Source organism: Epithele typhae (genome assembly GCF_022376455.1).
Source record: "Epithele typhae strain CBS 203.58 chromosome Unknown BXZ73scaffold_2, whole genome shotgun sequence".
Taxonomy (NCBI): Eukaryota; Fungi; Basidiomycota; class Agaricomycetes; order Polyporales; family Epitheliaceae; genus Epithele; species Epithele typhae.
The window spans coordinates 1649847-1662368 of record NW_025954193.1 but is presented as its reverse complement, the minus strand read 5'-3'; the positions used below and the strand labels follow the sequence as shown (position 1 = coordinate 1662368).

Here is a 12522-nt window from a genome sequence, read left to right as displayed (position 1 = left end):
ACGCTTTCAACAACCAAACTCTCCGGCAACGGACCGCCCCGCATACACGCACCCCAATCATAGTACGCTCACAATTCGTACACCCATCCATTGATGCAAGAGATGCTACAAATGTCTTCTCTCCCCATCCCCTCTGCCCGCCACCCTCCTCGAGTCCTCAAAGCCTCAAGCGCCCTACAGCGCGAACCCAAACTGCCCCAACGCCCTTACGAACGGCCCCGTCACGCCCGCGTCCGTCGCGCCCGCCCACGCCCGCACGCGCGGCTCCCCGCGCGCGAGCCCCGCGAGCGCCTGCCCCACGAACGCCGGCAGGCTCTCGACGTGCGCGACCGGGTCGAGCGGCGCCGCCTCCGCCGCCGCGAGGCGCGAGTACGCGGCCTGGTAGCCCGCGCTCTGCTCCTCGAAGTCGACCTGGGTGAGGCCCGCGTCCGGGTCCGTCTCGTCCTTCTTCGACAGCTGCTGCTCGGTCTGGAAGAGCTTCGCGAGCGCCTGGAACGTCTGCGGCCTGTGTCGCGGCAAGCGGGGGGCGGTGAGTGCAGGTGGCAAGTCGAGGAAGAAATACGCACCATGTCCGGACGAGCGGCTCCTGGACCATCGACGTGCTCTGGGTGAGGAGGCGCGTGAGGCCGACGATGACGACCTTGCGCTCCTTCGGCGGCGATTTTGGTGCTTGCGGGATCACGAACGTCGTGAGCAGGTTCGTCCAGAGCCTGTCGCGCAGATCGTCAGCTTCGCTGCGTGTGGCGTGTTCGGCGTACACTCACTGAGCCTGGATGGCCTCCACTTGGCTGACGACGTAGTCGGGCGTCATGCCGTTCACCTCGACGGCGAGGCAGAACGACAGGAAGTAGACGAAGTAGTAAACGAACGAGTCGGTCTTGCTTGTCTGCATCCGCTGCAGCATCATCAGGAAGATGCCGCGCAAATTCTGCTTGAGCTCCGCCCTATGGTCGTCCGGCGCGTCAGCCGTCTGCGCGACAGGTGGGTAAAGTTCGAGACACTTACTCTGGCGCATACATGACCACGGCCTGCAGCAGCTCGAAGCCCCACGCGTCGTTCGTCTTCGACGGGATCAACCGCGACTGAACGACGCCGAGGACCTGTGTGAGCTGCCCAGCGTCGCACATCGCCTTCGCGTCGCGCTTCAGGAACGCCTTGAGGAGCTTCACGAGACCCGGGATGCTGCCCTTCTGCTGCCACGACGTCGGGTTGAGGAGCATCGGGAGAAGCGCGCCATACGTCGACGGGACGCTTCCAGAATGGAACTCGAGCATCTGCGCGAGGACCTGGAAGGCGTAGGGAATGTACTCTGGAGGAGGATGTGAGATCGGGCGTGGGATGGAATGGACGCGAAAAACAGAACATACGGTCGATGTCCTGGGAGATGATGATCTCGAACGGCGGGAGCAGCGCTTGCTCGAAGGTCGGAAGCGCGGCGGGGTTGGCCTGGACGACGAATCTGCAACAGCACTCAGGATTATGTTCACGTTCAAGATGCTCGCCACAATACCTCATCAAGGCAGAAATGCTTTCAAAGATGTACTGGTCGAACTTGGGGTTGCTCGGGTTCTTCGAGATGACACCAAGGATCGCGACAAGGCGCGACAGGATCCTTTCGAACCCGGCCACAAGCGATGTCCGTGCGACAAGGATCACACGCATAGCGCCTGCCAGGGTCGTGAGCGACATGCCGCGACTTGCCGACGCCAAGACTCACACTTCATGAGGTAATCGTTTTCCGCCATCTTCTCGGGTGTTGGTGCCGTCTCGATCTTTGACAGTAGGGCGTCAAGCAGCTGCGGTGCGATGTCCTGGATGTCGGCAGATGTAAACCTATCCAATAGTCAGCGAAAAAAAACGGGGTGATAAGCAGCCATCGTACTAACATGAGCTGGGGCCCTTGTCTGATGAACAGGATCCGCTCAATGCTGATGGCAGCGTAAGTGCAGCACACGTAGTTGTCCGACAGCAGATGACGTGCGAGCGACGGGAGCACTGAAAGAAGCTGCGGCTTCACCAACTGCCGTCGCAAACGCCATCAGCAAGTCGCACGTCAGAGAATCCGCAGCCACGCTCGCCTGGTTACGGAACGTGTACAAGAACCGGATCGCGTCGACCTGCAGGACCGGGTGGATGCTTCCTGCGTCCGCCTCCAAGTCCTGGAACACGTGCTCCGAAAAGAATTGCACGACGTCGATGAGCGCGTTGGTCGAAGTCACACCGTGCTGCGACGTGCCTCCGCGCGTCGCGACGGCCGTGAGTAGGTAGATCGCCGTGTCCTTTGCGCGCCAGTTCTCGGCCTTATTCGCGTTGTACTCGCTTAGGCCCTGGGTGACCCACGCGCCCGTGACCTCGGTGGCCTCCGCCTCGTAGCCGGAAGAAACGAGTGCACGAAGCACATCGGCAGCGGCCTGACGACGCGTTACCGCGTCGCCAGACACGCCGGCGGCACCCATGGAAGGCAGCGCGAGGTCCAGGCGGATGTATTCAAGCGGGTCATCTTCAAACTGCTCCAGCTCGTGCTCTGATGATGAGATTGAGCTCATACACGGACATTACGCAAACAACGAATTACCTCGTAGTGAGACGTTGGGGACGACGACGCCCTGGACGAGACCCGAGATGGTCTCCTTCGAGCCGAATAGTTCCTTGTAGTGTTGTGACCGGATGGCCGAAGCGACGAAGCGCAAAGACTGAGAAACGAGCTGGATCCATTTGTAAGTCCCTGCACTGCTGCATGAATGAAAGAAGATCCCACCCCATCGTCTGCAACACCCGGCCGTTTACCTCCACCGACAAGATCCCAGATGGTGCGCACAAAGGCAGGTACGCAATTGGACGACTGCATGACGTCTGAGAAGATTTTGATGTAAAGCTAGATGGAGCGTTAATGGGCACGGTAAAAGACGCAGGACGGCGACTGCCATACCTCGACGATCTCTAAGATGCCGGTCTTTATTTGGGAGGATACGGACGGGTTGGTATCGTCGGGCTACGGAAAGAGGTGAGTGAGTTCAAGAATTCGGAGCGAAGGAAATATATGCATACGTCTGTGTGGAATTGTGGAGGATCCCATACGAGCAGCTTGATGAAAAGCCCATTTTCTGCCGCGAAGAACTGCGCATGCGAGTCCTCAAAATCCGGAGGGAGGTCCTGGCACACGAGGTCATAGTAGATATCGACGAGGAGGACCATCGCCTGGGACGCTTGAACGAAGTTTGGCGGCTTGGAGTCGGAGAGAATGAGGGAGGCGGTGTGGAAGAAGAGCTGGAGAAAGGGGCGGCTGAAACGGGAGAGGACGTAGTTGATCACGCTGAAGAGGGAATCCGACCTGGACGCCGCGCGCCAAGGACGGAAGATAGAGTGGGCGGTCTCGAGGATACTGATGTTGACCTCGAAGTTGGACTCGGATAGGGATGAGACGAGTCTCTGAGAGCAGATGGTGGTCAGTTGAGCGAGCGATAGAGAGATGTGCGGTAGGAGGGCACAGGGAGGAGACGAAAGGAAAACCCACGTCGACGAGGTCCGGCCAGTGCTCTGGGAAGTCGCTTTTTGCGACGAGAGCTATTGACTCGGCGATCTGAGCGCGAACGGCCTTGTCGGTGGGGCTGGAGAGGGCGATCATGGCGGGTACGAGGGCGTCGCGCAAGGCGGCGCGGTCGGGGTCGGAAATGGGTGGCTCATCCTGGAATGGAGTGAGATCCCAGGAGATCAGGGAACATCAGAGGAACACGCACGTCCTCCCATCGGGATTTGACGAGGTTCTTGAGGTAGACGCTAGCCGCAAGACGGACGGAGCGATCTGCAGAAGGTTGAAGGACGAGGGAGAGGAGTTGGGCGAGGAAGGCGGGCTGGAGGGAGAGCGCCTGGAGATTTTGCTCCGCCTGCTTCCTGGTGCTGGGGTTGAGAGAGGCGAGGAGGAGGGAGGGAAGGTCGGCCATGGGGGGACGAAAGGCGGACTGGACGGCGCAGCCACCAGGGATGAGGAGGATCGGCTCGCGACGCGTCTGGGCAGCGAGCGCGCCATGACGCGTGTTTTGACCGGGCACGTGGTCGTCCACAATGTTTTCGCCGCCCGGCGTCTACTGCACTCTCAACGTCGGTCAAGGACTCGATCGACGATGGCCAAGACTTCGCCTGCACTCCGCGTGGCGCACGACCCTCCCCAGACGCTTTCCTTTGACTCGTCTGCGTCTGACTAGCGTCCCGACAGACGCGCGGTCTTCACGTACGAACCAATTTTCACACAGTGACGCCCCGCTTACGGTCGCTTCCACAGTCGCCCCGTCCGCTCCACTCCCGAGGGGGGCCATTGGCGGCGTTCTCTGCTTCCTGTTCTCTGCGCTGACCGTTCTTGTCCCCCAGGTTGGTCTGCAATATTGCCAGATGCTGCACCCGTCTGCGGAAGAGATGTGCACCACGTCCGCGGCTTGCGTCCGCTGCCGCGGGCCCGGCTCGGCGCACATAGAATTACAGCGACGACGTAAACCAATCTAGAAGCGGCCGACCCGAACGCGAACCGTTCGCGGCGGGCGTTGGACACCGCGTCTCGCGGGACAGCGCGCGACCGGCCGTCTATAAATCTCCTTCGCCCTCTGTTGGCATCCCTCGCTTCCTGCCTCCGTCTATCTCCCCCTCTGTCTCTCGGCCTCGAGCCTCCCGTCGCTCTTTTCCCTCGTCGCTCCTTGCTCTCGAGCTCCTCCCTATCATCCCCCGCAGCCGCCTTCCAGCTCTCAGCCACCATGAAGTTCACCTACGCTCTCGCTGCTCTCGTCGCCACCGCCGCCTCTGTCCAGGCGAGCGAGACCAACGGTCAGCGGATGGCCCGTGGTCTCAACCCCCTCCCTCCTCGCAACCTCCGTCACCCCTCCCGCACGACCAGTATGTTCTTCCTGACAATGTCCACTCCGTGGTCTTTCGTCTTCTTACGCCCATTCCCGCCCGTTGCAGACGCCAAGCGCACTTCCCCCTCGGGCAGTCCCTCAAGCGGGAGCTGCAACACCGGCCCCGTCCAGTGCTGCAACTCGGTCCAGAAGGCCAACGACAGCGTAGTCAGCACCATCCTGGGTCTCCTCGGCCTCGTCGCGGATCCCGATGTGCTCGTCGGCCTTCAGTGCTCTCCTCTCAGCGTTGTCGGCGTCGGCGGCAGCTCCTGGTAAGCCCTCGGTATTGTCGAAGTTGAGCCGTCATTCATCTGTTGTCGACAGCTCGGCGCGGACCGTGTGCTGTGAGAACAACAGCCAGGGTGGTCTCATCTCGATCGGGTGCATCCCCAGTACGTGATCAACTTGTTCGACCCTCCGCTCGTATTCTAATCCCACTCTCGCAGTCTTCCTCTGAGAGCCGCCCAGTGTGATTCTCGTTCTCGTAGGGATTAGGATACTCGCGATATCTCACACATTAATCTCGCCAAACGAACGGACTCTAGTCTTGAGCATGTAGTCGCACGTTCTCCCTGTCCTCGCGCGTACTCTCGGACTGTTCTGTGACGCCTCCTCCGCTATACCCGAACATATTCCGTGGTCGTTGTGTACTCGTGTGCGCTGCCTTATGCCATAGGACCCACAGGCGACCTTCACGAATCGCGTGCGCGTCAATGCTGTGCTTCCATCCAAATCTTTGGTCTTCGGGCAAGACGGAGGCCGCGGCCAGATGCGGCCCACAGCGTGCAGCAGTGCCTTCGAGGAAGCGATTGCTGTCTCAGTCTCGTCCGAGGTGCAGCCAAGATCGTCAGATGCGGTCTGCCAACGCTTGTTTGCGGCGATTTCCGTGACTTGGCCCTATCAACCTTCAGTCAGGTGTCGTTCATCGTATCTTCATTAATGCCCACTGTGGCTGCCGGCCAGTGTGGACAGTCCAATCACCTCTCGCTCCGCTGCAGAATCAGACTCAGGTCTTCCTTGAAAGCGTTGACCTGCCTCGGAACTTTGGAGCGCGTGGGAGGCCTCGCGTTGACGTTGAGCATCCACCTCGGCAAAGTGGCGCGACCCGATATTTGAGCGCATATAACGTGCACTTGCCCTCCCCGTCGTCCCGTCCCCAGACGACTCCTCCCAGCCTGAAAACAAACGCAACTTACACCAACAGTTCGCCTGACGAAAAATGTCTGCGTTCACCGTCTCCGACAACTAGTACGCTCCCCGCCTTCCCTTCCTTCCCCAGTCCGTGCGCTCATCCCCGCCGTTCCCCAGCACGCACATCATCGGCGGCGCCAAGGCGACCTCCCCCACCTTCGTCCCCGTCATAAACCCCGCGACCGCGACCGCCTTCACCCACGCCCCGCTCGCCACGCGCGCGCAGCTCGACGTCGCCATCGCCGCCGCCGAGCTCGCCTTCCCCGCCTGGGCCGCGACGCCGTGGGCGGACCGCCAGCGCGCGCTGGCCGCGCTCGCGGACACGCTCGAGGCCCACCGCGACGCGTTCACCGCGCTCATCGTGCGGGAGATCGGGAAGGACCAGGCGAGCGCGTGAGCCGCCCCGCGCGTCCGCACCGGCCCCGTCGTCGCTCATGCATGCATGTCTCGGTCCCGCAGGGCTATCGAAGTCGCGATCTCGATCCCTTGGCTCCGCAAGGTCGCGGAGCAGACCCTTGAGGACGAGACCGTGTCGGGGCACGCGGGGAAGGTCGTCAAGAACCGGTTCCGGCCGTACGGCGTGGTGAGGACCAACAGTTCGTGGCCCGTCCCCCTCGCTGACCCCGAGCCTCCGTCCCCCAGTGCGCAGGTATCATCCCGTCCAAGTGCGTGCCCAACACCCGCGCACCCGACTGACCTCCGAGCGCCCTCGCACGCAGCTACCCCCTCACCGTCGCGGTCATCAAGCTCTCCCAGGCCGTCCTCGCCGGCAACTGCCTCATCCTCAAGGCCCCGCCGACCGCCCCGTGCGTACTCGCGAAGTTCATCGAGCTCGCCCAGTCCGTCTTCCCGCCCGGGGTCGCCTCCGTCCTCCTCGGGGGCAACGAGCTGTACGTCCGCCCGTCCGCGCCCGCCGCCCTGTCCTCACACCGCACACCGCACGCGCACCCAGGGGCCAGTGGATGGTCGAGCACCCGCGCATCCTCCGCGTGTCCCTCACGGGCTCGACGCGCGCCGGCAAGGCCGTGATGGCCGCCGCCGCGCCCGAGCTCAAGGTGCTCACGCTCGAGCTCGGCGGGAACGACGCCGCGATCGTGCTCGACGACGTCGACCCCGCCGCGGTCGCAAAGTGCGTCCCCCGTTCGTGGCCGAATACTGAGCATCGCCGCTGAGCACAAGATCGGCCGCAGGACGATCCTGCAGGGCGCGCTGCACAACGCCGGGCAGACGTGCTTCAACATGAAGCGCATCTACGTGCACGACGCCGCGTACGACGCCGTGCGGCGCGAGCTCGTCGCCCTCGCGCGGGACGCGCGCGTCGGCGACCCGGTGGACCCCGCCGTCGCGGTGGGCCCTGTGCAGAGCGAGGCGCAGCACGCGCGGCTGATGTGAGTCCCGCGCATTCTTTCATGGCCGTGCTTCATCAGCCGGAGCCGTCGGCGGTTTGCTGACCGGTTGACGGCGTCCGGACGCAACAGGAGCCTCCTTGCGGAGTCCAAGGCGAGCGGGCTCAAGGTCGCGTTCGAGAGCGAGGTGCCGGCGGGCAGCAAGGGCTTCTTCGTGCCCGTCGTCATCTTCGACGACCCGCCCGAAGGTTCGCGTGTCGTCCGTGAAGAACGTGAGTGCAATGCCGTACTCGAGGCTTCTCCGCAGTGCTAATAAACTCGTCTATTTTGTCGCCGGCGTGTGCAGAGTTCGGGCCCTTTGTCCCACTGCTTAGGTGGAGGGATGACGAGGAGGTGGTGCGGCGAGCGAGTATGTCGCCGCCTCCGCTCCTTCTAGTAGCGTCATTGACCGACCTATTTTGCGCGGCAGATGACACCGAGTACGGGTTCAGCGCGAGCGTGTGGGGGCGCGACATGGGCCGGTGCACGCGCATCGCCGATGGTCTCTACAACGGGATGGGTAAGCGTCGCGTTCCATTTCAACCTTGGTCTGCAGAAGCACGCCTGGCTTACACGCTTGTTCGGGGGTAGTGTGGATCAACGACTGGGGTACCATTGGCGGCGACCTGGTAAGTTCACCCGTTGTGAATACAGGACTTGCGAGTGTCGGAGAGATGTCTCCTCCGAGCCGCGGGTCCCTCGGCCAGATCTTGGACGCTGACATCAACTCTTTGTCCGTTGAAAGCCGTTGGTCGGCGTCAAGGTGAGTTTGAATGGCTCGACTGTCGGATGCAACGGCTGCTAAAGCGCGCCTATGTCAGCATTCTGGTCTCGGGGTGGAGAACTCCAAGCATGGCCTTACCTCGTGGACATACGTCCAGTCGTTCATCTGTGTTGACCCGGCGGCGGAGAAAGCATGATCGACGAAGCGTACGAGTTCATTAAGGCGATAAGTAAACCCGACATAAGCGTCAGGCGAGAAGTGATGGTTTTCAGTTCAGGGCAGGTTTATGTACACTAGGCTTCAGTGACTAGCCAAGAACCACCTTGTTCCATACTCATGTGCAGCATCCGTTATGCCCAATCGCATACTCTCTTCGCTTCTCCGCTCTGTAACCAGACATCTTCAGAACATTCAGCCTTGGGAAGGCCCCTCCTCGCTCGCACGGCACAAGACCCAGGGATCAAATCTCGCACTTTTGCAAGCCCGGGCTCGTCATCAATACCTTAACTTGAGAGCAATTGCAGCCGGTTCCAGAGTCGCACGTCCCCGCTGATGATGATGATGATGTATTCATGCCAGAACATTAAGTATCTTCGTAAAGCTAAGTACGAGCTAACTCAACGACGGCGGGTATCCCGCATTCGGTAGACTATAACGGGGCCACGGCCTAGGCTAGTGTGTGGCGGGTCGCACGTCCCCGCGACTAGGACAGTTGCCCTTCGCGTTAACCGAGAACGGGATGTCCCGCAGATTCCATCTTTCCACCGGAAGCAGTATGGCGTCGCTGCGCTCCTCTTCCCAGCCCGCGCTTGTCGCCTCCACGCATGCACTCTGCCGAAACCCCCGCTTGAAACGGTGAAGCGGAATAGAGAGGTTTGGAAAATTGCAATTGTGCGCGATTGCAATGAGTGATGGCGCGTTAATGGAGTCCCGTCTCCAATGTGACCGCCACCGTGACCGGGACAGGCGAGCGCCGGGGCGAGAGATGCGACAACACAGTCCCTTACCTCCAAACTGAGCATCCAGCGACTAGTTCAACTTGCAGCCAGGACAGCATGCAACTATGAAGGCAGCCACAGGAAGCAGACGAGTGACAACGAGATGAAAGCACAAGCGCGAACCTCTCGTGAGCCTGTCACGCTGCACATGGGTGACGGGCGTTTTCGAGCGGGCCGCGATGCCGTGGAGCGGTGGGTCCGTCCCAACGGATTACAATCGCGCGCAATTGCCGTTTTCCAAACCTCTCTAATGTCGTTGAAACCCTCTTCGAAGAACCGTTCGCGCTTGCTCATCATTCGCGCTACAGCTCCCATGTTTGCGAGCGGGCGTTCTCGGCGTTCGCTCCAGCCGCCCAGGGACGACGCCTCCAGCCTCTCATCAACCGCTGTCACCCTCTAGACAGGATTTGGTTGGGCGTCGCGCCTCAACTTACATACATAGGCGATGGGGTGTGAGCTTGTCCAAGGAGGGGCAGGTGCGACACCCATGGAGTCACAAGAACAGGGGCGCCCCAACTTAGGATTCACATAGGATATAACGTGGGCACCGGACCTCGAGGGGCTCTCGTCCACGTCAGACCGCGCCCTTCCCTTTCATCTCTGTTTTCCTAGAAGCAGACGTCAGCTACAAGCATATGAAGATGTCCAATTTCACTGTCGTCGACGACTTGTACGCCTTCCCTCTTCCTTCCCTGACTTTGTTTTTACTCCGCCCTCCCTCCCCTTGCTCACTTTGTCGTCCTCAGCACGCACATCATCGCCGGCGCCAAAGCGCGCTCGCCCACCACCGTGCCCGTTCTCAACCCCGCAACCGCCCAGCCCTTCACTCACGTCCCGCTCGCGACCCACGCCCAGCTCAACGCTGCCGTCGCCGCCGCCGAGGCCGCCTTCCCCGGCTGGGCCGCGACTCCCTGGAGCACGCGCCAGCAAGCGCTCCGCAGCCTCGCGGACGCGCTCGACTCGCACCGCGACGCGTTCGCCGCGCTCATCGCGAAGGAGATCGGAAAGGACCAAGGCAGCGCGTGAGTGGCGCGCGCATGCGCTCCGCGATCTGGCGCTGACTCGCCCCATCTTGGGCCCGCAGCGCGTTCGAGGTCGCAATCTCGGTGCCGTGGCTCCGGACGGTGGCAGAGCAGACCCTGGAGGACGAGACGGTGTCCAAGCAGCCCGGCAAGATCGCCACGAACCGGTTCCGGCCGTACGGAGTGGTGAGCTTCTCGTCGCGAGCTTCGGAGTCCCCGCCTCTGACCCTGACCTTCCGCTTCTCAGTGCGCGGGGATCGTCCCCTTCAAGTGCGTTCACCGCTCAAGTAGCGTCCGCGCCTGCTCTACTGACCTTGCGCGCGGGCAGCTTCCCTCTAACGCTCACCATCATCATCAAGTTCTCGCAAGCCATCCTCGCCGGCAACTGCCTGATCGTGAAGACCCCGCCGACGGCCCCGTGCGTGGTTGCGAAGTTCATCGAGCTTGCCCAGTCTGTCCTCCCACCTGGGGTCGCATCGGTCCTCCTGGGAGGCGACGAACTGTGCGTCCACACGCACACACGCGTCACGTCGCTTACGCCGCGTCCGCAGCGGCCGATGGGTGGTTCGGCACCCGCGCATCCTGCGCGTGTCGTTCACGGGTTCGACCCCCGCGGGCAAGGCCGTCATGGCGGAGGCCGCGACGGAGCTCAAGGCGCTCACGCTCGAGCTCGGTGGAAACGACCCCGCGATCGTGCTCGAAGACGTCGACCCCGCCGAGGTCGCGCAGTGCGTCCTTCCCTCACTAGCACTTTCGGGCGGTCGCTCACCTAGGTCCGCGGCAGGACGATCGCGCAAGGCGCGCTGCACAACGCCGGCCAGACGTGCTTCCAGATCAAGCGCGTGTACGTGCACGACGCCGTCTACGACGCCGTGAAGCGCGAGCTCGTCTCGCTCGTGCAAACCATGCTCGTGGGCGATCCGGCGGACCCACAGGTCGTGGTCGGACCGGTGCAGAACGAGGCACAGCATGCGCGACTGACGTGAGTCAAGATTTGATCTTACCTATCGCCTCGATATATACCGACCCACTGGAACGTCGTGCGGCTTTTTTCACAGGGATCTGCTCGCGGACTGCAAGGCACATGGGTACAAGATCGCCTTTAAGAGCGAAGTCCCGACCGACACCAAGGGCTATTTTATCCCGGTCGTCATCTTCGACGACCCACCCGAAGATTCAAGGATTGTCCGCGAAGAGCGTGAGCGAGAATTTGCGTTTTCACGATGTGCTCGAGAAGGAGGCTCATCGCCTGCTTTCGCTATCCGTCGTCTGCAGAGTTCGGGCCGTTCATTCCACTGATGCGATGGAAGGACGAGGAGGACGTACTCCGGCGAGCCAGTGGGTCTTCGCATCCTCGCTCACAGCCATCGACGTCGTTGGCTCATGGCGTTTGACAGACGGCACAGAGTACGGATTCGGCGCGAGTGTCTGGGGGCGCGACATGGCCCGGTGCAAGCGCATGGCGGACGGGCTTCTCAACGGGATGGGTAAGCGATCCGGCCTCGCACACTCGCTTTTGGTGACATATCACTGACCCACCCGACTCTGCAGTGTGGGTCAACACCTGGGGTGCGGTCGGAGGAGACATGGTGAGTGCGCGCAATGTGTTTACCGGAAGTGCTCGTGCTCGCTCCAAGCACGCATGCGGTTCCACGAGAAGCGCCATCGAATGCTGATATGCGCATCTTTGTCGTCTGGGACAGCCGATGGGTGGTGTCAAGGTGAGTCTGTGAATAGCTTCGCGGCTTTCAACAAGACCTGAACTGGGACTGGCAGCATTCCGGCATTGGCACAGAGAACTCGAAGCACGGACTCACGGCGTGGACGTATGTTCAGTCGTTTGTCTGCGTGGATCCGGTGGGGGCAAAATTGTGAGCAACTAGAACTGTTGGGGGCTGTTTGTTAGCTGTTTGGGAAAACGACAATTGAAGTCGAGCATTACGCACTGGGTGGCAGTGACAAGCTGAGCTTATGCAATCATCATGTGATCGCCATTGAGGATTTAGGGCCGGCTCAAGTTCCAATTCTCGTTGCCTTGATTGAACTCATCGTCGACGATGCACCTCCTGCGTCTTGTCTCCGTGTCCGCGCATCCGAAGACCGCTAAGCCAGTTAATCCGGGTCGCTCGGAAAGCACACGTCTCAAAAATAATGTCGGCTTATCGCAGCTTGCGGCTCGCTGACAGGTGCGTTTTAGGGGGCGGCCTTCGAACCCAACACCACCAGAGTGAAGTGCAAGATCATTGCTAGCGCTGTTACTGAATTCCGTGTGGTAGCTGGGATTCAGGAGGGCCCTAAAAGACACAATGTCGCAGAACC

The 12522-nt window shown here is 61.3% G+C and overlaps 4 protein-coding genes across 4 annotated transcripts; 3 read left to right on the top strand and 1 right to left on the bottom strand.

The window, feature by feature from the left end:
- Positions 1-174: 174 nt before the first annotated feature.
- BXZ73DRAFT_86938 (CAS/CSE protein) lies at positions 175-3941 on the bottom strand (the record flags this gene model as incomplete). Its single annotated transcript, XM_048024352.1, has 15 exons — positions 175-505; positions 567-710; positions 765-944; positions 1006-1309; positions 1368-1459; positions 1511-1667; positions 1718-1833; positions 1887-2020; positions 2079-2524; positions 2576-2705; positions 2759-2875; positions 2930-2992; positions 3049-3429; positions 3515-3685; positions 3738-3941. The coding sequence occupies 15 exons, from the start codon at positions 3939-3941 to the stop codon at positions 175-177; spliced, it is 2970 nt and encodes a 989-aa protein (XP_047883458.1).
- An 801-nt stretch (positions 3942-4742) lies between these two features.
- Positions 4743-5340, top strand: BXZ73DRAFT_73612 (fungal hydrophobin; the record flags this gene model as incomplete). The annotated part of the gene is made up of 4 exons (XM_048021922.1): positions 4743-4881; positions 4951-5155; positions 5208-5275; positions 5330-5340. The coding sequence occupies 4 exons, from the start codon at positions 4743-4745 to the stop codon at positions 5338-5340; spliced, it is 423 nt and encodes a 140-aa protein (XP_047883457.1).
- Positions 5341-6102: 762 nt separating this feature from the next.
- On the top strand, positions 6103-8379 carry BXZ73DRAFT_96456 (aldehyde dehydrogenase; the record flags this gene model as incomplete). Its single annotated transcript, XM_048027080.1, has 13 exons — positions 6103-6131; positions 6192-6467; positions 6534-6657; positions 6717-6739; positions 6794-6964; positions 7027-7203; positions 7265-7462; positions 7553-7692; positions 7767-7829; positions 7890-7979; positions 8051-8088; positions 8205-8222; positions 8281-8379. 13 exons carry the CDS (start codon positions 6103-6105, stop codon positions 8377-8379), a joined length of 1446 nt encoding a protein of 481 aa, XP_047883456.1.
- Positions 8380-9822: 1443 nt separating this feature from the next.
- BXZ73DRAFT_86936 (aldehyde dehydrogenase) lies at positions 9823-12078 on the top strand (the record flags this gene model as incomplete). The annotated part of the gene is made up of 13 exons (XM_048024351.1): positions 9823-9851; positions 9928-10203; positions 10266-10389; positions 10451-10473; positions 10532-10705; positions 10755-10931; positions 10988-11185; positions 11262-11401; positions 11479-11541; positions 11601-11690; positions 11755-11792; positions 11907-11924; positions 11980-12078. The coding sequence occupies 13 exons, from the start codon at positions 9823-9825 to the stop codon at positions 12076-12078; spliced, it is 1449 nt and encodes a 482-aa protein (XP_047883455.1).
- Positions 12079-12522: the final 444 nt, after the last annotated feature.